Source organism: Heteronotia binoei, chromosome 2 (genome assembly GCF_032191835.1).
Source record: "Heteronotia binoei isolate CCM8104 ecotype False Entrance Well chromosome 2, APGP_CSIRO_Hbin_v1, whole genome shotgun sequence".
Classification (NCBI taxonomy): domain Eukaryota; kingdom Metazoa; phylum Chordata; class Lepidosauria; order Squamata; family Gekkonidae; genus Heteronotia; species Heteronotia binoei.
Window position 1 is genome coordinate 123,784,154 of NC_083224.1, and position 23,034 is coordinate 123,807,187.

Genomic DNA, 23,034 nt, shown 5'->3' on the forward strand with positions numbered 1-23,034 from the left:
CATTCTAAAAGTGAATTGAGCAATTGCATTTGTTCACTGTGATAGGATAAGATGCATCTGCTGATTTTTAAAAAATCTACATAACTGAGAAAGATGGGGAGGTGGCATGTGTCCCTTTCTTACAAGGTGATCTAAGCAGTGCTGCCACCAACTGTGTAAAATACACACTATTGCTTAAGGATTTAATTTATAGCTGATGCTTCTCCATTCTTCTGCAAATATGAAAAATTCAGGATAATCATGTCTCATGAAGGGTCATAGACAGTATTTTGTATACATCACTAGGAGTATCAGTCATGCTTAACAGTGCTATGTATTTTCATAAGCAAAAATCGTAATTATTGAAAGAACCAAAAATTTCAGCAGGAAAGTCCTATTTTCTGCTGTCACCAGAACAGAGCCATATGGCATCTTATCTTAAACACTAATAAAATTATATAATATATTTGCATAGGCTGGAGTTCACTGTCGACAGTCATGACAATTTACAGTCCATGCATTTGACTTTTCTTATTCTTAGATAGCATCGATTAGAAATGAGAAGCGCAGCTCTTCGTACCTCAGTACGTCCCCAGGAGATGGCCCAGTGGAATATGTAGGCCAACATGCTCAAGGCTCAGGAGTACATTATGCAGAACTGTATCTTAAAAGAAAACGTGTTTATTAAGTTCAAATTTTGATTGAAATGAAAGCCAGTTTGTACTATTATGTACCATGTCACCCTTAACTCTTAATATGTATTATAGATATTTTAAAAAGTTCTATATGGAAATTTAGTTTTTATAAGTAAAGATGTTTAGCACAAGGGTGGGGGTGGGAATCTACTTATGTACCAGCTATTATTTGCACTCTATTTTCTGTGTTGTAGATGACAAGTCTTCCCCTAAAGCACTGAAATAAATGGAAGCTTAGTGGCTTGAGGATTTCCAAAGCAATAAAACAATAAGGAAATGTCTCTTGCTATGTTGATAAAGTTGCAATTATGGTCTTAAAACAATTATGCTGGTGAGCTTTTTTTCTTTACCTCTTTGAGGAGTTAGATTTCTGGCTGAAAAGCTTTAATGTTTAATTTTTTTTTCTGATGTCAGATAGTGGTAGTATTCCATTATGGATTTTGGTGGACCTGCATGCTGGATTACAGCATTGACTCTCTGGTAATGATGTGTTAAATGATATTTGTTGAGTATCAGTTTTTAAGCAAGGAAAACAGCATACAATGATGGACGAAAATGAGTATTCCTCTCTGACATAAAAAGAATTGATGGCAGAAGTGTAGTGATAACAGTCCAAGTGTGTATGACAGCATTTCTTGGCAAAAGGAAAACCTGTATTCATACTTATGCTACTTTGCCTATTCTGTACAAGACTCGTAGCAATGTTTTTACACTCTTCAAATTGTATATGAGCATTCAGTATCTATATGAGAGCCAGTTTGGTGTAGTGGTTAAGAGCATAGATTCTAATCTGTCAGAAAAGGGTTTGATTCCCGACTCCTCCACATGCACCTGCTAATGTGACCTTGAGTCAGCCACAAGTTCTCTCAGAGCTGTTCCTCTCAAGAGCAGTTTCTATTAGAGCTCTCTCAGCTCCCCCTATCTCACAGGCAATGTTCCCTCTAAGCCGCAGAGTCTTGTGAGGAAAAATTCTACTTTGTGCTACTGGCAGTAAAGTTGTGTGCTACTGCATAAATTAATGTGTTCTGGGGTCAGACAAAAATGTGTGAGCTGGAGGCTAAAAATCTGTGAGCTAGCTCACGCTAACTCAGTTTAGAGAGAACACTGCTCACAGGGTGTCTGTTGTGGGGAGGGGAAGGCAAAGGAGATTGTAAACTGCTCTGAAGCTCCTTCAGGTAGTGAAGGGCGGGGTATAAATCCAATCTCCTCTTCGCTTCTTCATATACTATTAGCCACATGTGGCCATGCTCTGCAGATGGATTGGGGCCACCCAGATGGATTGGGGCCACCCAGAGTCTAAAGAGATCTTTCTGCACACATGGAGAACTCCCCACCCAAGTGTGCAGAAAAATGCTGAGTGAAATTTTTGAAAACTTCGATACAGCAAATTAAAGTGCTTGTGCAAAAATGTCAATAAGTCCATCAGATAATTTTGTTATTGGATCTGAACTTCAATTTCTTACAAATTTCAAATTATCTTGTTAGTAATCAGTTCACAGTCTATTTTTGGTTATTTCACATAGCTTCTTTGGCCCAGCAGCAGCAAAGGAGCTAGGTTCGTCTCCCCAGTAAATTTCCTGCCCCCCTCCAATCCATAAGGGGAATCAGCAGCAATAGGGGAAGGAATTCCCCCATGCCGTGGGTCCCCACTTGTCTGTACACTGTTAGTTATCTCCTGCTGTGGATATCTAAATCTGTGGACTGGGACCACACAGAGGTTAAAATGATGTTCTGTACTCTTGGGGTATTCCCAAGGTTTGCAGAAAAATCTGAAAAAAATACACAGGGAGTTTAAATCCTCCAAAAAGGAGCATTCTTTGGACTTGCACAGAGAATGCTCTTTCTTTACCTGTGTGGGGGAGCCTGGGAGGGCTGTTTGGGATGCTGCCACTGCAGACACTGGGTGCTACTCTGGGCTCAAGGGTGGCTCCCAGACATTGCTGCTGCCAGGCTTCAAGGCAGGTGGTTGGACTGGGCTCGGGAAGAGGGGCCTCTGCTTTTGAACTTAGTTACATATTCATCAATTTATTGATTTATTTTAGCTTTCTAGTTTATAGTTGTCCAAAGCCCACTCTCAAATAATGTGAGGGGGGTTTTTTTACCACTATGAATCTGGCATATCTTCAACCTCTTCTGTTATACTATAGGGATACTGCAATTCATATCTTTTTTTCCCCCACCAGATTTGGAGTGATTAATTGCAATTACTGCAAGTTACATATTAGCTCTTAATAGAATTGATTATTCTCAAAAGGTTACTTTTTTGTTGTCTGTTTCAAATATATTTGAAATGTCATTTATAATACCAAAGAATCTGGGGGCATTTTCAGAGCTGTAAGCGGATTTCAGAGTCCTTGAAGCCATATTGGTCTAAGCTTTGGCTGAGCTTGCCCATAATGAAATTTTTGGGGTTGGAGTATCAAGTGTTGGAGTATCAAGCAGCCGAATTGCTTCAACTCTATTGCTTAGCAAGTGAGTGGATTTCTGTAATACTGATATAATTCATGATTGTTATGCTCCTCAAAGCATAACAAGAGTGGAAAGTTACTGTACATTTGGCATCTGTCTTAACGGTCTCAAGCCATCAGCCTCTCTCACTAGAGCATTTAATATGAATACAGTGGAAAATGTATAGATGTATTTCTAAAAAGTACCAGAGGATGAACAAGAAATGGGTCTGCTGCTGTATGTTCATTATGACTGAGTGGGACAGAAGACTAGAGGCCAGGGAAATAAAGGCTAGCAGTAAATAATCCCTAGGGACAGCACACCTTGGATCCTGGTTGCTCACGAGAACCCTGTTTCCCTGGAAACAGCAATGGAGAATGCTCATAGATAGCTTATACATTGAGCAATTGGAGGGCTTTTCTCCTACTGAAAAGTAAAGGAACTCTTTTCTTGGTGGGCTGGGAGATAGTAGGACATGTTAGAAGATAAAAGCAGCTTATAATTTGTTCCTCTGTCTGGTAGTAGAACCTAAACATGGGGAGGGGAAGTTGTGTATATATACATGCCTTTAAAAAAGATAAAGATTACATGGAGACTCAGTTAATGCACTATGGAACTGGAATAAGAGCAGATGTATGTGGCATCGGTGGTACTGCCAGAAGTTTTGCAAAAGAGATTAAGGCACCAGCCTGAGCAAAAGCATACACTTCCTTCGGAAGGACAATTGGTGCCCATTCTGCAAGGATTTCTCCACACACACACCCCACCCCGGGCATATCACTGCTCCCATTTGCACAATCCACTCTTGCTTTCCTTAGTGCCTCTCAGGATCCTGTAATACTACTGTTCTTAACTGTGGCATGACAGTATAATTCAGTTACTTGGGCACAGATAAATGCTGCTTAAGCTTCCATAGATAAAATCTTTTTTTTATTTTATAAAGAATAACAAAGTGCATGTAAATGGTTGATAATCATATTACAGAAGAATTAATCAACAGTGCAAGATGGTTCTAAACTGACAAAGATTCAAGATTTGAACTTGTAGTTTATCTAATTGCCTTTTACAATGTTTACAAACTCTGAAACTGTTCTTCAGAATAATATTAAGATAAGGGGGAAATATAATTTAAATTAAACAATTACCACCCACAAAGCCTGTCATCTTATTTCATCTGCATATGCCTACTGAATTCATATACAAATATTTCCAGTCAGGCACATATTATGGTTCTTTTAAAAATATGTGCATGGAATTTTTTTCTCCACCCTCCAAGAAGATCAGTCACTGGGGATGGAAAGATACCTGGGTTCAACCCCATTTCCAAAGGTGATTAAGGGCAACAGCACCTATACTATTTCAGCAGTCTCAACAATGCAAACACCTCCTCACTGACAATGGTATATTTTTCCTTTTCGGTCTTCTTCCTCTGTACTTGTGTGTGTAGAATTTATGTGGAAATCCTTATGCAGTTTACCACTGCTGGATCAAAGCTGGACTGTAGAAAAAAGCTTGATCTTGTTTAAACCTATTGCTTTTTCCTTTGACCATCTGCACACTTTTTAAAAAGAGTCCAGAATATTGTAATATATTACATTTAAGATGTTCCTCAATACAGCCATAAGAATTTTTCCCTTAACAAAATTTCATTTGCTCATAATGGATGACATCAAAAAAGTACACATCAAACAGATGTATTAAACTGTGTACTGTAAACATATAAATTGAAGAGCAAAACCACACAATTTAACAACAAAACCCATAACTACTGTAGTATTGTCAGCTTCTATGGAGGTTAAAAGAATGCTCATTGGCCTTAACCAAGGGTGCAGTGTCTAGACTGAAACCTTTAAAAACCTGGATGCCAAATTCTGTCCTCTTAAATATGGCATGCATTTTCCTTATACTCTGTTAGAGACCCACAATCTGGTTGAGCACTGGGAACTTTGGAATTTTGACAACAGGCACTGAGCAATAACCAAATAGCTGCCATGGGTACTGAGGCTAACAACCACATGTTGGGAGGTTGCAAACCAAGCATCTCTCCCATGACTGAGGCAGCTATTTTATGTGGTCTACCTGCTAGGATTGTCAACATCATCTTGGGAAAGTCCTGGAGATTTGAAGGTAGTGCCTAGAGAAGATGGGAGCTTAGCAGGGAGGTGATACCATAAAGTCTGTCCTCTAAAGGAGCCCCTTCCTTCAGCAGAACTGATGTCTGAAGATCAGTTCTAATTCTGGGAGAACTCCCTTGAACTCCCTAGGCCTCCTTTGAGACTGGTAACACCTAATCTCTGCAGACACAAAGAAAGGTGATGATTTCTAAGTTCTTTTGAACCCACTGCCTGCTCCAATGAGTTGGAGGAAAGCCAGGATTGGTTCCTTGCTTTGGGGAAGGGCTGTTTTACAGAAGTAGCTAGTAGGCACAGTGGGTTCCATGGGCACTACATTGGGGATCACTGCTGTGTATCTTGTCTCACAATTACTTAAAGGAAAAACCTTCCCTTTTAAAGGAAAGTAAACAAACCAGAACATAAGTTTTGGATCATTATTATATTGCTGAAGGTATCTGGACTTTAATATGTTCTTTCAAAGTAGATGGAAAACATAACAGAAGAGCTTAGTATAAACAAAATCATGCATAATTCCTGCTTAAAAATCACTTTTAAAAGCTGACACAGATGCTTCTGCTTGGTCTTTTAAAGAAAATATTCTATGAAAGCAATTGTAATCTAACATGCACCAAGTGTAGCAATATTACAGTGATTTTTGATGGCTTCTTTGGGTTTATTAGTCCAACATGACTCAAGTTGTATACAAGCAAATAATTAAGACCCCTTGTCTTAAGTCAAATGCATCAAAAAATGCTGATCAAAAGACATCATCACCACTGCTGGAAGTTTCTTCATACTAGTCAGATCCGTAGTGGCAGAATTGTTACAGTTGTAAGAGTAGCATAGATACTTTCAGCAGCAAAGTGCTTAGCAAAAATTTTAAACCCTTTGTTAAATGAAAAAAAAAGCCTTTTGGAGAAAGAAACCTTTAAACACATCATTACCAAAATACAAATCACAACAGGTAACAATAAAATGTCTTATATATACTTTTCTAACATTTAGGTGGGAAGCAGTAGAAAAATGTTGGATTACATCTTATTTATAAGCACTTCAAATTCTTGAATCAGGTTTTGAAAGGTTGTCCGTTCACCGGGGTCATATCCCCAGCACTTCCTCATCAGCTGATCAACCTAGCAACAAAGGGAAAGTAGAGAAATAATAATTTAAAACAGCATTTACTTTGTTATAAAAAACAAAGCACCAAAACCTTTAATTGGTGTGAGAAAAATACTCTCTCCTTTTCTATTAGCAGCCAAGGACTTAGTGAGTAAATTCTGTCCTATCTAGTGGTCACTCATGAAGATAGATCCAAATGGGTAGCCGTGTTGGTCTGAAGCAACAGAATAAAGTAAACGTTCAGTAGCACCTTTAAGACTCTTATACCTTGAATAAAACTTTGTTGGTCTTAAAGGTGCTATTGGACACTTTATTTAGAAGTCACTCAGTCTTTGATTTACATATGTATACAGATAAAACCTCAAAAGAAAAACTGCCCCATTAATTCTGAATTCAGTATTCTAGAGCTAGCTCAGAAGCATCCCAAGTGTTAATACATGCAGCATATTTGCTTGCTGAAACTATTTATTTCGTAGCTGAAGCAAAATGCACTTAACCCTAATAGTCTTTGCATCACATCATATTTTGAGTAGCAGAAAGGAAAAACTCTTTTACAGAAAATATCAAATCATCTCTCCCCAACCTACCTCACAGGGTTGTTGTTGTAGTAAGGATAACATGGAGGAAGGAAGAATGATGTGATAAAACCACTTTGGGTCTTATTATTTTGTTAAGAAGACCACTTTGAGTGGAGGGCGGAATATAAATCCAGAGTCTCAGAGCAACTCACAACCTCCCCCACAACAAACGCCCTGTTAAGTAGGTGGGGCTGAGAGGCTCTCTCAGAAGCTGCCCTTTCAAGGACAAGCTCTGTGATAGCTATGGCTGACCTAAGGTCATTCCAGCAGCTGCAAGTGGAGGAGTTGGGAATCAAACCCGGTTCTCCCAGATAAGAGTCCACACACTTAACCATTACAGCAAACTTCAGTTTGTCACTTTAGGGCTGCTGATAGAACGAATGATCAGACCATTTTTAAAAAACTCTTACCTCTTCTGGGCAATTTTTTGGACATGGCAAGCATTTGCCATCTGTTAATATGCGCACAAGCAAACTTCAGTTTGTCACTTTAGGGCTGCTGATAGAACTAATGATCAGACCATTTAAAAAAAATTCTTACCTCTTCTGGGCAATTTTTTGGACATGGCAAGCGTTTGCCATCTGTTAATATGCGCACAAGCCTTGTGACTGTCATCTGGCCTTGAGTTGGGCCAATCAGCTTCAAGAATTCCTGTAAATTATGAACAAACATGTCTGTTAATAAAGTGGGTGCCCTGCATGCCTAATAACAAGTCAGGAGCAGGCCCTATTGAGGCATGTGCCTCAAAAGAAAAACTTCAGAAAAGAAGGCCAAATGTCCAAACACCACCATGACTGCCCCCCCCCCCCATGTTTGAAGGAATACTGTGGAAAGCCATGTATGTGTGAAACACCCAGAAGTATCTGCATCATCTTCCAACAGCTATCATCATTCAAGGAAAACTGAACCGAGCCATCAACCAATATTGTGAAAGTGCATTAACTGGTATTGTGATAACACTGGCAAATCTTATGGATTTTGATTTTATCGTCCCACTAATACCAAACTACCAAATTGCACACAAATGATGCATTTGACTCACGCTTTTTGAAACTTTTTTGAAACACTGCGGACACAAAGAAATAGAAGAGGCTGCAAATTTCAACCCCTCAGTCTCCAAAAAGGTTACCTAGTGCTTCCCATTGTTTAAATGAGCATACAAAAAGTTAATAGCTTAAATATCTCAGCAAGGCAAGTACAAGAGGCAAGTTACGTAGATTAGAAATTTTATAGTGCTGCATTAGCTAAGTGATATTGCACCAAACAAAACTTAATAAATAATGTCTATTTAAAGACAATAAAGGCTCTACAGCTCTAAAAATTAGGGAGGGAAAATACTGATGACTGGAAAGTTGAGAGAGATAAAACAGCATGAGCAAACACAAATCAAAATAGCAAGTAGAAACTAGGAACAGCTGAGAATAATTCTGATAAGATAGAAGATACCCAGGCTTGAAGCCTGGCAATGTAAGAAAAGGAAATCTGTTCTACCCACCAATTTTTTGTCTTGACATACCATGTTACCTTTAATGTTCTGACAACTTTTGGTAAAGTTCAGTTGTGCTATAAAGTTATCCTCTGAGCTGCAGCAAGAAAACAGTTTGCAAACCTCCCCCTCCCCATCTACTTTTTTGTGCATTTGTCATGGGTATCAGGAGCCACTGATTATTCCAGTCTGCTGCTGTGGGAGGTGGGGATGGGAGACAGAAGGTAACACTTTCTGGTTCACCATGTCAGGAAATGTCATTTCCATAACACCAGGCTCAGAGCAAAGTAACACATTTGTTCCCAAAGACACAGTGCCAGTTTCAAGATAAAAATTATCATGTGAAAACTTCAATAGCATATCTGTTGCTATATTTTATTTCTAGTCCTACTTTGAAGAACACCTTCAATAACATATTATTACCCAAATCTTTCATTTGAAGTAATCACAACTACTTACTGTCATTGGACTGCAGTCAGTATCACAATAGGTCAGTATTTCATAGAGGGTTACTCCAAAAGACCAGACATCTGAAGCAATATAGAACTTGCATTGTAGTAAGCATTCAGGGGCATACCTGTGGACATTTAAAAATTATTTTTGGAAGAACTGCTGCATAATTCCATTCATATACAATGGGACTTCTGCAATAATGGAATGTTGGGCATATTTCAAGCATAAGAGCTTTGTGGGCTCTGTATTCCTCACTTTATATGAACGACACTGGAAGGGGAAGCAAAAAAAAAAGAGAATTCCTTATGGGATAATAACATGGTCATCATCAGAGAAAGCCTCAAGAGATGACAACCAGTAGTCCACATGCCCTCAGGAAACGTCTGTGCCTATACAAATGGAGGCATACCATATGCTTAGAATAATAAAGGCATAGAGGGAGTGTGATTCTCCTGGACCTTTGGTGGCTTTTGATATCATTGATCATGGCATCCTTTGGACTGTCCTTTTGGGGTTAGGTTAGGACTGGGAGGCACCATGCTGTGGTGGCTCAGTTCTACATAAAAGGTAGTCTTCGGAGGGGCTTGTTGAAGGTCTTCTGCTTGGCCCATTGGCCTCTGGCCTACAAGCTTCTGCCAGGTTCCATCTTGTCCTCTATACTTTTTAACATCTAATGAGGCTGCTGGGAGAGGTCAGATATTTGGGATGGGTTGTCACCAATATGTAGATGATACTCAGCTCTACCCTGCACTTCCAATGCATCCCAGAGAAGTTGTGGAAAATGTGAGAGGCAGTTTTGGGAAAGATGAGAGCTAACAAACTAAAACCTAATCCTAACAAAATGTAGGTGTTAATAGTAGAAAGGAAGATTGACCAAGCTGAGGTGTCTCCTGTTCTGGATGGGGTTGCATTCCCCCTGAAGGAGCAGCCTGGCGGTGCTGCTGGACCCAGACTTTCTGTTGGAAAAGCAGATGGAGATGGTGGCCAGGAGCACCTTTCACCAGCTTTGGCTGGTGAGTAGCTGCTGCATTTCCTTGGTGAAAAAGATCTTGCCACTGCCAACATGCCCTGCCAACATCTAGAGTATGCTACTGTAATGTGTTGTACATGCGGCTGGCTGCCTTTGATGAGTGTCTAGAACCCATAGAGCCAGTTTGGTATAGTGGTTAAGTGTGCAGACTCTTATCTGGGAGAACTAGGGTTGATTCCCCACTCCTCCGCTTGCACCTTCTGATGTGACCTTGAGTCAGTCACAAGTTCTCACAGAACTGTTCCTCACAAGAGCAGGTCTCTCAGCTCCACCTACCTCACAGAGTATCTGTTGTGGGGAGGGGAAGGGAAAGGAGATTGTAAACCATTCTGAGACTCCTCTGGGTAGTGAAGGGCGGGGTATAAATCCAATCTTTTCTTTTTCTTATTCCAGTCTGGCTCTACCTACATTAGCTCCCAATATGCTTCCAGCACAATTCAAGGTGTTTCTATAAGACCCCATATGGCTTGAGGACAACATATCTTAAGGACCACCTACTCCCATATGAATCCATCTGGCTATCACAGTAATCTTCAAGTGCCTCCCCCATCTTGAGCTAGATGAGAGACAACCTGAGGAAGGGTCTTCCTGATCATGATACCAAAACTATGGGACTCCCTTTGCAAGGAGAGTAATCTGTCTTTTTCTAAATATGGTCTTCTAGCAAGTGATTTTTTTTTGTTTTGTTTGGTGTTCACTCACTGCTGTCAGTGAGGCTCCTTTCCAGTTATGCATCTATGCGTTTTAACATGTGTGTGTCCCCATGTGTATTTTTAAGCTTGATTTAATGTTTCTGAACGTTTGCTGCCTTGGGTATCCTAAATTGGGTGGAAAGGAAGCTTTAATGTTCTAAATAAATAAAATTAATATCCTACTTTAAGTGAGTAGTCCATTGTAATTTAATTCAACAATAGCTAGCACACCATCTTATCCTTGTCAGGCAGATTGCTTTTGCCAGGAAATCTCCAATCATGCATGCTTTCCATAAGAAATTTATTTATTTACTTTATGTATACCTTGCATTTCTCCCCAAGGGGGACCCAATGTGACTTACATCATTCTCCTCTCCTCTATTGTATTCCCGCAACAACCCCATGAGGTAGGTTTGGCTGAGTGTGTGTGACTTGCCTAAGGTCACCCAACAACTTCCACTGCAGAGTGGGAATTCAAAACTGGGCTTCCCAGATTCTATTCTGACACTTTAAACACTACATCATGCTGGCTCTCAGAAAAGGCCAGTGTGTGGTTCTTTGACACTAAGAAAAATCAATGCACTGGCCTTTCCCTTACAAGAAAGTGTCCACGGTGAAGCTCAATTTTGAGAATACTTGTTCCAGAAGCTGCTTGTAGAACGAGGCCATTTATTCTTAAAGTTGCATTGCAGAAATTATCTTCTATGCAATAATACAACTCTTACCAAAAAACAGGGCTGTCTCGATCATCATTGACTTTGTAGTATTCCTTATCAGTCCCAATTGCTTTAGTGAGCCCAAAATCCCCAATTTTTACTTTTTGTTCATTTTCAACTAAGACATTTCTGGCTGCCAAGTCGCGATGAACATACTGTTGAAGTCCCAGATAGTCCATTCCCTGGTGAGCAAATAAATGCATAAATAAAATTTAAACATTTTATACACACACGCACAATCTGTTACGAATGCCACCTGTGCTTTCATAAAATGGCTTCTAGCACTTTCTACTTCAACCACCACTTAGATACTATCTTAAAGACATTTCTCATCACCATTTTTGTTTTGTTAGCACCTGAGTTTGAAGGCAGAAAGAGTCTGGACTGTGCATTAAGGCCTGCAAAACGGAGCTGGAAAACATGAAGATGTTAACTAAACTGTTGCTACTCTGTGCTGGAAACAATTGCATACAGCCTTTATGTCCTTAGGAACCAGCAATTTATTGGCATAAAACCCAGCTTGTTTCAATATACAGGAGGCAATGTGCTTCCTTCCAAATTACTAAAATCCAGCGCTCCATTTCAAAGCTTCTATGCACTTGTGAAGACAGAACAGCACGAATCAATACAGCAGGAGCAACCCCCCCGCCCCCCACAAAAAATTTCAAAATCAACCAACTTTTCCCACATTTGATGAAAATAATTTCAAAAGTAGTTGTCTGAAACGTTAATAAATATTACACATAAAAAGTCACCTACCACTAAACTATGAGTTACAATGAGCAATTCATCTTCCTTACCCTGCAGATTTGAACAGCATATTTAAGTTGCTGTTTCAAACTGATCTTGTTCTTGTTTCGGGGGAGATAGTCTTTCAGGCTCCCAGAAGGAAGAAACTCCATGATAAGTTTAATGCCATTTCCACCTAGAGTTAAAAGATACAAAGCACACAAATTAGCTCAATGTGCAATTTCCTAACTTCTTAATTACCACATTGTGGGTCAATATTCTTGACTAGCTTCCTGGTGCTGTTTCATGGGATTACATGATGAAGGATGGATTCAGATGGGTAGCTGTGTTAAGCAACAGAACAAAGTTTGAGCTCAGTGGCACCTTTGGGACCGCAAAGTTTTACTCACGGTATAAGCTTTCGGGTGCACACACACTTCTTCAGCTACATTGTAATGGAAGTTACCAGTCCATGTAGAGAACACCAAATTAGCATAAGCATAATAAATGTTGCTTAACAGCAATGTTCCCTCTAAGTTGCAGAGTCTTGTGAGCAAAAATTCTACTTTGTGAGCTACTGGCATTAAAGTTGTGAGCTACTGCTTAAATTATTGTGCTCTGGGGTCATCCTTCTTGAGCCAAGACAAAAATGTCTGAGCTGGAAGCTAAAAAATCTGTGAGCTAGATAACGCTAACTCACCTTAGAGGGAACACTGCTTAACAGGACCAAACTGCAATAACAAGTTTAGTTTATATGGTCACCATTTGTCTGGGTTTAATTCTGGGGGGAAACATTGAAGGAAATAAATATATCACAAGTGGAAATTAATGTGCAAATGCATCCTTAATCGTAGGATGCTGAGAGTAATTAACTGAGACACTGTTATGCTCCATCTATCTCCTCTTAAGCATGAAGATAACTATAACGGCATGCTTTTTCTTTAAGGTGGGGTGACAGGCTGTACAGTGTTATGTCTCCTTTGTCCCCAGACCAGAGAAATACATTCCAATCTACCATTCCAAATTACATCACATTCTACTATTCATTACATTACAATCACTACTATTCCAAATAATAAAAACAGAGAATGTATAACCCTTCTTGATGAGAATCGAGATGTAAGTACTGGATGAGATTAGCATATCTAAAGAAGTGCACATGTACACAAAAACTTATACTTTGAATAAACGTGCCACTGGACTCAAATGCTGAAGGATGTTTCATACATAAGAAGGAAAAAAAGACAATTTTCAATTTGGCCCATAGTAACTGTTGAAATGAACAAGACAGAGTGCCCAATTAATGTGCGCATAAAACCAACCACGGCTCTTCAGTGGATGATTACTGTATATTTTCAAATATGAGGCTATGATCTCTAGAAATGCATAGTAGTTAATTTCCTTGTGAAGCTGTTCCGAGGTTTGGTCACATGCATATTTTCTGTTTAGAATTATCTTGAACAGTCCATTAGATGGAGCCCCAGAGCACAACTGATACCATTGTGCAGCTGCCAAAGTCTTATGCATTCTAGTTTGCATTTCTATGAAACTTGCTTCTGACAAATATGCATAGGATTAGGCAGCACAACTGTAGTATTATAGGTTAAAGGATGTTTCACACATAGAGAGAATAAAAGTTCCAATGTGCCCCACAATACTGCTCAATGTAAAAGAGAAGGTATATGTTTAAAGCATCCACTGCACATCAAAATCATCATACGCAATTTTGCAAAAATTTATAAGATGTGTGGCAGGGCATGAGCTTTTATGAGCCACTGCTCACTTCTTCAGTATCTGAAGAAGCCAGCAGTGATTCATGAAAGCTCATGTCCTGCCGCAAATTTTGTTAAGTCTATAACTTTTCTACTGGTACAAATAGACACAGCTACCCATCGTAATCTAAAAAAATTATTTTACAATATTCTAAAAAGCATTAAGTTTAAGCACCTTTAAAGTTTATTTTTTTTAAAAAAAGCAATTAAAGCTCTCTTCAATTTGATGAAAAATTATTCCAACAACACTTCCTTTTGGCAGAGCTAGTGATGGTACTGAATTTTAGAACTGGAGAGTTTGAAACTGGAGGAGATATTGGGTCAGGAATTCCAGGGTTCAAGCCAGGCTTGTAATGGTATGGTACCCTTCCACCATCCTAACCCACCATTACCATCTTTTACCTTTCATCACTCAAATTTACTGGGCATCATTAGCTTTGCTAACAGGGAGCTCTTTTACGAGAGCCTTTGTTTTGCTTAAGAACTCTGCTGCAGCAGTACTCAAAAGTGCCAGAACCCTTAGGAATGTAATTCCTCAAAACTCCTCAGTAAGGACTATATTTCCCAAGGGTTCTGGTAATTGCCATCTGTCTGCTGTAGAATTACAGTTACCTCTATGGCTCATCCCAAGGTTTGACAATGGGGTAAGGGCATATCAGGAATGCAGAGTTCAAATTTTAATTAATACAACTTTCCAATTTGGGAAGCATTGATTTTAGCTGAATGAGGATTCGCTCGTCATTAGTCATAACAGCACACTTTGAATGGATACAGTGAACTGGAATCTACAGCCTCTTCTTGAGCAAATAGTTGTGGAAAATCTATAATCATTTCAATTAGTATATTTAAGAAACCTGGACTCAATACTTTAGTACAATACTTCAGAACATGAAAAAATACCATCTTCAGTGCAGATTCCCTTGTATTTAACAATATTTTCATGATAAAGATTCTTCAGAATTTCGATTTCTTTCTTGAGATCAGCAATATGGTTCCCGCCACACTCTGGTTTCAGTGACTTTACTGCTACTTGCTCTCCTGTATTGTCACCCTCAGGATCATATCTGCAGAGCTCAACTTTGCCGAAGTGACCCTGGATTAATTAAAATTTAAAAGATCATAAAAATCACAGACTTTTTTTTAATGAAACAATATTATGCTACAGGATGTTGGGCTATAAGGGCATGGTTAGATATATCTTCACGGATGCTACCAACACAAACCAGGGACCCACCTGTTTGAGAATCCCATAGATTAAAAGGAAAACAAAACTCCCCCAATTCCTTTACTTCTGCTCTTTTGCTTAATAGCTCTGCAGGCATTGGTCTGTCTGCCTTTTATTCTTAAGGGCCAACATGAGTGCTTCAACAGTAGTTCCAGAGCTCATCCACTAAGTATACAAGGCAATGTTGAAGAGAATAGCAAGGGGTTTAGTGGCTAGCATGTCAGACTAGGACACAGCAGACCAGGGTTCGAATTCACATTCAGCCCCAAGGCTTACTGGGTGATTTTGGGCCAGTCACACTCATTTAACCTCATTTAACATGGTGGCTGCAAGGACAAAATGGAAAAAGGGTCAACCACATCCCATGTTGAGCTCTCTGAAAGAACAGCAGGATGGTAATGTAATGTAAAGTAGGCAGGGTGGGTAAATGTATGCTATTGTGAAGTGCTTCTTCTCACTGAAGAAATCAGCACAATACAACACAGAAGGGATGAAAGTTTGAACTTCAAACTAAATGGTAGAAGCTCCAGACAACTTGATTTCATTCCAGAGCTCCATCTACAGTACTTGTCAAAGGTAAATGTGCCAGCAAATCCATTACCAAGCGCAGAGAAATAGACATACAGAACTAGCTTTGATGTACTATTTTTCACTCTGGAAATCCAACCAGAAGGAATATGATATTGAACCATGACTGCATTAAAATATACAGCTCATCTACCCTTCTGTGTGGGTAGATGAGCTGCATTCTCATGTCACTTCTGTGCAGTACAACAGAGTCTGTAAACACTAATCAATAATCAATATTGAGAGGGAAGAGTAAACATACCTCTCCTAAGTCACGAATCCGCTTCAAGAACCGTTTTTCAAAATTGCTGGCATCAAACTCTGCAGCAGGCTTTTTCTCTGAGACAATATCAGGATCTAACAAAAATGAAGACATTGGTGTGGCACAAGTCAGCATCCTTAAGAACTCAAAAAAACCTCACCTGCTGCCAGTTTGTTCCTAAGCATAATTCAAAGTGCTGGTTCTTTAAAGTCTTACATGGCTGAGAAGTGCAGAACTTCAAGGACCATCTGGTCCCATATGACTGCTGAGATCATCATGAGACACTCTAATCAACGTACTCCCATCCTTGGGATCTACTTTTTAAGGCACCAAATAAAGACTTTTTACACATCTAGTTTCAGAGGGCAGTTGTACTGGTCTGCAGTAGAACAGCCAAATTTGACTGCAGTAGCACTTTAGAGACCAACAGGATTTTCAGGGCTTTTGAGAGACAGGCAATCAAATCTAACTGCCTAGACTTTTGCTAATGTATAAGTATTGTTTTTGTTGGTTTTAGTGACCTTGTTTTCTGCTAATGCTGCTTTTATTGCTATTTGATTGATATGTACCGATTAATTTTTTAAAATGCTGTTTTCATTTTAAACACTGTGTTTCGTTGTATTTAATAAATGATCTTCTGCCATCTACAGAATTTTTGTTACAGAGTGGAAAATAAATTTCTTAAAATAATCTCTCTGTGAAGTTTGTGTCCTTAAAACAGGTAATACCAGCATGCTGAAGATACTCTTCCATGTGCACATTCACTTTCTATACTACCTGATTCAATGCCAAACGTAAGATGGAAAACTGCTTTTAAACAAAAAAAAGGGTATAAATGAGAAAAATGGCAATGCCAGAGGGTAAAGATTTTTACTATAAAAATCTGAAGTAACAACTTTCCTCCTCATTCCAAAACTTTGCCTTTTCCAGGCAAATGTGGCACGCCTACATACAGCCTCAACCTTCAGCATCACAAGGGCTATAGGAGTAGAGTGGTCCCATATTTGTAGCTCTGGCAAAAAGATACAGTGGCAGGAGTCAGTTGAGGTGGAAACAGCCCCACTTGGCAAAGAATACCACTTTAGGGGTTGTAACACAGAAACTCGGCTCATGGAGCTACACTTCAGAATAAGATCTCATTGTGGATCTTGATATGGATCCTACACGCCACCAACTTACTACTGCTATCAATATAATAAGAATAATAATTCATTTATAAACTGTCTTTTTTACAGGGACTCAAGGAAGATTACAAAAAAAACCCCCACCTTGCAGTTAATCATTAAGCCAATTACAGGTATGATAACATTTTAATCCAGCGGCAAAGATCCCTAGTAAGACAAAAAATGCATCCTGGCTAGGATTGTAGAAGGGGGGGGTGGGCAATACATGCAAACATATCTGTTTAAGGCAATGGGACAATCAGTCCAGGAAATTAAAAAGCTAAAGGTAGTCCCCTGTGCAAGCACCAGTTGTTTCTGAGGTGATGTTTGCTTTCACAATGTTTTCACAGCAGACTTTTTTTACAGGGTGGTTTGCCATTGCCTTCCCCAGTCATCTACGCTTTCCCCCCAGTAAGCTGGGTACTCATTTTACCGACCTCGGAAGGATGGACGGCTGAGTCAACCTCGAGCCAGCTACCTGAACCCAGCTTCTGCTGGGATTGGACTCAGGTCATGAGCAGAGCTTAGGACTGCAGTACTGCAGCTTTACCACTCCGCACCACAGGGCTCTTTATTCTTAATAAAGGTCACCTCTTGAGCTGAATCATTACACTGCAGCTTTGCCCCTTCTACAAGAAAGTCCTTCTGAACAATTCTGTTCTGCAGATTTTGCAAGATGATAGAAGTATGGGTGCCTTCCTACCAACCTCAAGCAGACTGTTGCATAATGTAGGAGCCACCACAGAGAATAAATAGACAGCTGCTGATTTTTACCTGTTTGCAAGGTGACACCTTCAGAATGCTTTGCTCAGTGGAGCAGAGTTCTTGCAGCAGAACATAACAGGTCAGGTAGTCCAAAGGTATGTGGGTCCAATACCTCAAAGGGTTTTGTAGATGCTAGCTAGATCCTTGAATTTAACCCAATAACTCAATAACCGACTGGCAAACAATGGATTGTCTGCAGAAAGGGAGTGATACGCCAATTCCACAGTGCCTGACAATAGCTGGGCCACAGAAGTCTGTACCAAATGGAGTATCACAGCAGTCAAACCCTCTATTCTCCCCTCATGGGCTAACATGAATATTATTTGAAGGTCTAGTCTGGCTCACAGGTATTCATGATCTCAGTGTTCCTGCAACTACTATCCTTATTCAAGGCTGGACTCAAGAATGTGGTAATTGGTTAATTAGGGTTTTTTGAATGTTTATGGTAGGGTATGTGCTTTTGTGAGTCACGGCTCACTTATGCAGGCTTATTTCCATTTATTCTTTGCATTCTCCTGGACTGAATCCTGTACCAAATCGAGACCTAAGTTTTCTGTCTGATTAGCAATGCTGATAGACCATGTCTACTACCCCTCTGCATATCTCATCTAATATCCAAGCATGCCTGCTATTGCTATTTGGCATCTGAAATCATCTTTATAAGGTGTATATCTCTGATACCTTATGTTACATTTTATGGCACACATGGCCCAGCCTGACGAAGAGGCATTTATGTCAGATCTGGCCCTCTTAACAAATGAGTTTGACACCTCTGCTTTATATAGTTTTACAAGGTCTGGCTTTCTTGTGTGCATCCAACCTCAGGGACCCACAAATCTGGAAGTTGTTCAAGGATGCCAAGCGAGGGACCAAAGAGCAATAACCCAGGAGAACTCAGCAGAGGTCTCTGACAGCCTGAATTGCCTTTAAGTGCACACCCAAGTAGAGTGAGTTACAGACATCTAGCGTCCAGGTAACCATACTATGGACCTATGTGGCCAGGTAGAGTTGGCAGAATGGCATATTTTGCACCTGCCTCAGCCTGCTTTCCCAGCATTAAAGCTGGATCAAGTATCACCCCATGGCTTTTAAATGAGTCAGTAAGACCCCTTCAAAGGTGGACAGCAGCATGTCTTTCAAGTCCTCTGCCTTCTGAACCAACATTACCTCCGTCTTGTATCCCTATCTCCCTGACCACGTGACAACTATACAATAATGTTTACAATCCTGGTGCATACAGCTGCATTAATGCATTCCACTTAGCAAGCAGAATCAGTTTTAGTTACTATACTAGTGAGAAAATGAGCAAAAAATGTTTCTTACTTTGTTCTTCTAATTTGTTGATATCCCGCATAATTGCTCTAAAGAATGGTCTCTGGTTAGGGTCATAGTGCATGCACTGCTTCATCAGATCAGCTAACTCCTTGCAGGATGGGGTTGGGAGCATGGCATGTCCCTCATAAAACCTTTCCTTCTGCAAGACAGATGGAAACAACAGGTATAGTCATAGGACTGGAAAATAATACTCTCTTCTCATTCTAAATTTCACATTTTCTGACCAGACAGCCCTATACAGTTTCTGTCCTATATATGCATGCAGAAGAACATGATCATTACCTAGATATTTTTACCTATATACTATTTTAAAAACAACAACAAAGAAACCTTTATTAGTAGAAGTATACCTTGCCTGGACAGTATGTAATGGGAAGTCCTGGATCTCTCAATTTCCCCCAAATCAGACTTCCACACTGAAGTTTCATTAGATTGACATAGAACAAGCAGCCAAGGCTGGGGATTTTACAACCCTCCAGAATTCTACAGAGAAGAATTCTATTGTGACTTCCACTTATCCTACATGCTTCCTAACAGACAGCAAAAAAGTGCCAATGAAAGCAAATATAATCAGAAAAACTCAAAAGCCTCACCTCTGCCAATGTCTTGTCTTTCAATGGAACCTCTCCATTGTAGCAGATTTCCCACAGGGTTGTGCCAAAGCTCCACTTGTCTGCTGCAATGCCTAAGTTTTTGGAGTCTTCAACACATTCAGGTGCAATCCATGGGATCCGTTCAACACATTCTTAAAACAATAAAATCATGGGAAGATGTTGGAACGGAAGATGTGAGCATATAGAAGCACAGCTTCTGACATTACTTTTGAAAGGCACAGTGTATTCTCGGAAGAAATTACTAAAGGTTTATAACAGAAGTGCTTCTTTAAGAAAGAAGACAGATGTAGGGATAAGAGTCTGAAAGCAACTATAGACCATCTCTTGAACTACAAAACAAAACTATCCTGGAATTATATTCCAAGCATTTTCAATCAATGATTGCCCCTAGTGGGTATGTATATGTTGCCTTCTGTGTTAATGGTGAACAATAACACAACCAAATATGTGGCAGACATTCATATTCAGAATGTTGAAATCTCAACTAAATGACATGAAGAACTTTAAAAGCATCAGAAGTGGAGCCTCATCATGATATAACACCACCTGCTGTTTTTGTAGTGCAGCTCTGGAAAACTAGGCACATAAAGTGTAGCACTAGTACAGGGGTAGGCAAACTGTGGCTCAGGAGCCACATGTGGCTCTTTCAGACATATTGCATGGCTCTTGAAGCCCCAGCTGTCCTGTTGGCCGGCTTGAAGAAGGCATTTTTCTTTTTAAATCACTTCTCCAAACTAAGCCAGCCAGCAGCTTGGAGAATACATTTAAAGTTGCTTGCTTTCTATCTCTTGCTCCTCCTTCCCCTTCGTCTGTCTTCCTCTCTCCCTCCCTCCCTCCTTCCCTATCTTCCGGCTCTCAAACATCAGAAATTTATTCTATGTGGCTCTTACATTAAGCAAATTTGGCCACCCCTGCACTAGTAGCACACATAAGAACAGGTTCACAACCCTGATGGTTTCCTCATTTAATATTCTAATAATTAAAAAAAAATTATACCTTGTCTAGACAGCACCGTAATCGGAATTCCTGGATCACTCAATTTTATGAAGGGTCCATATTCATTGTCAGTTCCCTCCCTTGCCAGCAATATATTTTTTGTACATACATTTCCATGTACCAAATCTTTGTCCTCCTGTATTAGTGAGAAAATATTATAAATTAGTGCAATCCAATAACCAAATGCACAATACATTTAAGTAACCTAACCCCCCTTTTAAAATTACAGTTTATAAAACCCAAGAGCAGCAGTTCAAAAACATTGACCTTTCCTTTGTGAGATACCGCTAAAGCACGTGTATTCCCTGAACAATTTTGTAAAAATGGGGGGGGAGGTGTTATCCTTATTACAGGACCTGCATATGCCCAAGTAAACTGAGGACATACTAAGCAACAGTATATTAGAAACAGAGGAAAAGATCATGACTGTATTGCACATATCCATCTTTTTAAAAAAGCATTCCAAACACAAATTATAAAATAGTGAGAGTGTTTGGCTTTCAAAGCCAGCTCAACAGATTTTGCCATCCAAGTAGCAGCAAAATGAGCTGGGGGTGGGGGGCTTTCCCTCTTCTCACTCCATAGGCTTCAAAGAAAATCTACTGTGGGGTTCTGAAACCCACCTGGAGAGAAAGGGAATAGGCAGGGTCTGGAAGCCACAGGTACAACTCATGCCTGCCACTTCCTCAGGCAGCTGCTGGTCAAGGAACAATCTCCGTTTGTGCAGCTAGCTTGCACAGGTGTTGAGAGACAGAAGAGTGACTGAAAGAAATGCCAGTTAGTAGCTAACATCTGACCTTACCAGATAGCTTAAAGCGCTTGCCAATTGTTTTGCTACTTTGAATTTCCAAGGTGTTGTCAGCACGTCACTGTTGCGATGCATAAAGAGATCCAGAGGTCCAAATTCAACAAACTCTTCCACCATAATGTCTACAAATATTGGGGGTGAGGGGGAGAAAATAATTTATGCAGGAAACAACATAGCTAGCTCAGTCATAATTTTTCTTTTCTTTTCGTCACTGGGCAAGGTTCTTTCAGGAAGCATTCATTTGCATCAGAATATGTTTTGTATATTTTAAATGGGAAAAGCTTAATTTGTTAATATTACACATCTAAAATACTTATAGAAAAGGAAAATCCCATTCCCTTCTGATGCAGGTCCATTCGCCAGGTAGAATCAGACATATAGTCTCCCAGATTTTTCTCTCCCTGCCCCAACTTGCTCAACTCACCCAACCACAAAGGCCTTCCCTGTCCCCCATGCCTATTATCCCACACACCCCTTCCTGTGCTTCCACCACCTGGACAATCTCCAGTGTTTCTGTTCTTTTTACACAGTTTTACATATCACCCTTGCATTGCTAGGAAACCACAATGTTGGCAGGCTTTCCCCCACAATACCTGTAGGGCTGGGATGGGGGTTACCCTCCTTTTTTTTAAATTTCATATTTTTCTGCAAACCTGGGAATCACCCCAAATTTGCAGAAATATATGAGAGTTGTTAGCTTCACACAAAAGGGTCCACTGCATGTGCACATTCAGTTCTAGTTCAAAAGACAGCCATATCAAAAGAGCTTACTTACTTTCTACATCACGGACACAAACTCCATGAAGTAGGACAATGTGTTTGTGGGAAATTTGCCTCATCATGCTTGCTGTTTCAAAAAAGGCCTGTTTAAAAAAAAAAAAGCACAAACTTCAGTTGGTAACAAAGTAGAAAATTCAGATCTATAGACTATGAAAAAATGAAGTCAGTTAAAAGTCTAGGGATAGACAATGTCAGTCATGTACAAAAAAACCCCTCATGTATATTTACATTACTATTTGAGTCTGTTCACACTGAGCAAAATTCTCCTTACAAGTTACAGCTTCCCATATTTAACTAAGAATTGGTTTCATGTAATATGCAGCACAGAAAAGATTCTGTCTCTCTCTATACCCACCCGAGCACGTTTTATACAGTCATTCATAAAAGGCGATCACAAACAACCCTGAATACATAAACATTTGAAGCTCATATGACTATCTCCAATTAAACTGCACACATAATCCAATATCCTCCCCGCCCCCAGCTTCTGTGGTCAAATGGCTAAGACTGAAGTAGTTGAAACTGAATCTGTACAAGGTATTGTACAGATAGGTAGGTATTGTGCTTCCCACATTTGACTGAGTTCAGTGCACTCTTACTGACTCTGTTTAGATATTCATTTATCTAAAACATTCATATCCTGCCTTCTCTTTGGACTTGAGTTACAAAAGCATAACCCCAAAATATGTTAATCATCAAGATGATGAT

At 39.8% G+C, this 23,034-nt stretch overlaps 2 protein-coding genes across 9 annotated transcripts in view; one reads left to right on the forward strand and one right to left on the reverse strand.

Moving 5' to 3' along the window:
* RAVER2 (ribonucleoprotein, PTB binding 2) overlaps positions 1–994 on the forward strand; it is a 47,664-nt gene extending 46,670 nt beyond the window's left edge. For all 5 annotated transcript variants that reach the window (XM_060231949.1, XM_060231951.1, XM_060231950.1 and 2 more), the window contains one exon: positions 521–994. In XM_060231949.1, the coding sequence (XP_060087932.1) occupies positions 521–667 (147 nt within the window). In that variant the 3' untranslated portion in view covers positions 668–994. The remainder of the gene's footprint in view (positions 1–520) is intronic.
* A 3,041-nt stretch (positions 995–4,035) lies between these two features.
* Positions 4,036–23,034, reverse strand: part of JAK1 (Janus kinase 1) — a 142,826-nt gene continuing 123,827 nt past the window's right edge. For all 4 annotated transcript variants that reach the window (XM_060231953.1, XM_060231952.1, XM_060231954.1 and 1 more), the window contains 12 exons: positions 22,322–22,409; positions 21,541–21,668; positions 20,739–20,874; positions 19,722–19,873; positions 19,117–19,267; positions 15,866–15,960; positions 14,712–14,904; positions 12,111–12,235; positions 11,320–11,492; positions 8,879–8,996; positions 7,474–7,584; positions 4,036–6,369 (listed from right to left, as the gene is read on the reverse strand). In XM_060231953.1, the coding sequence (XP_060087936.1) occupies positions 6,268–6,369; positions 7,474–7,584; positions 8,879–8,996; positions 11,320–11,492; positions 12,111–12,235; positions 14,712–14,904; positions 15,866–15,960; positions 19,117–19,267; positions 19,722–19,873; positions 20,739–20,874; positions 21,541–21,668; positions 22,322–22,409 (1,572 nt within the window). In that variant the 3' untranslated portion in view covers positions 4,036–6,267. The remainder of the gene's footprint in view (positions 6,370–7,473; positions 7,585–8,878; positions 8,997–11,319; positions 11,493–12,110; positions 12,236–14,711; positions 14,905–15,865; positions 15,961–19,116; positions 19,268–19,721; positions 19,874–20,738; positions 20,875–21,540; positions 21,669–22,321; positions 22,410–23,034) is intronic.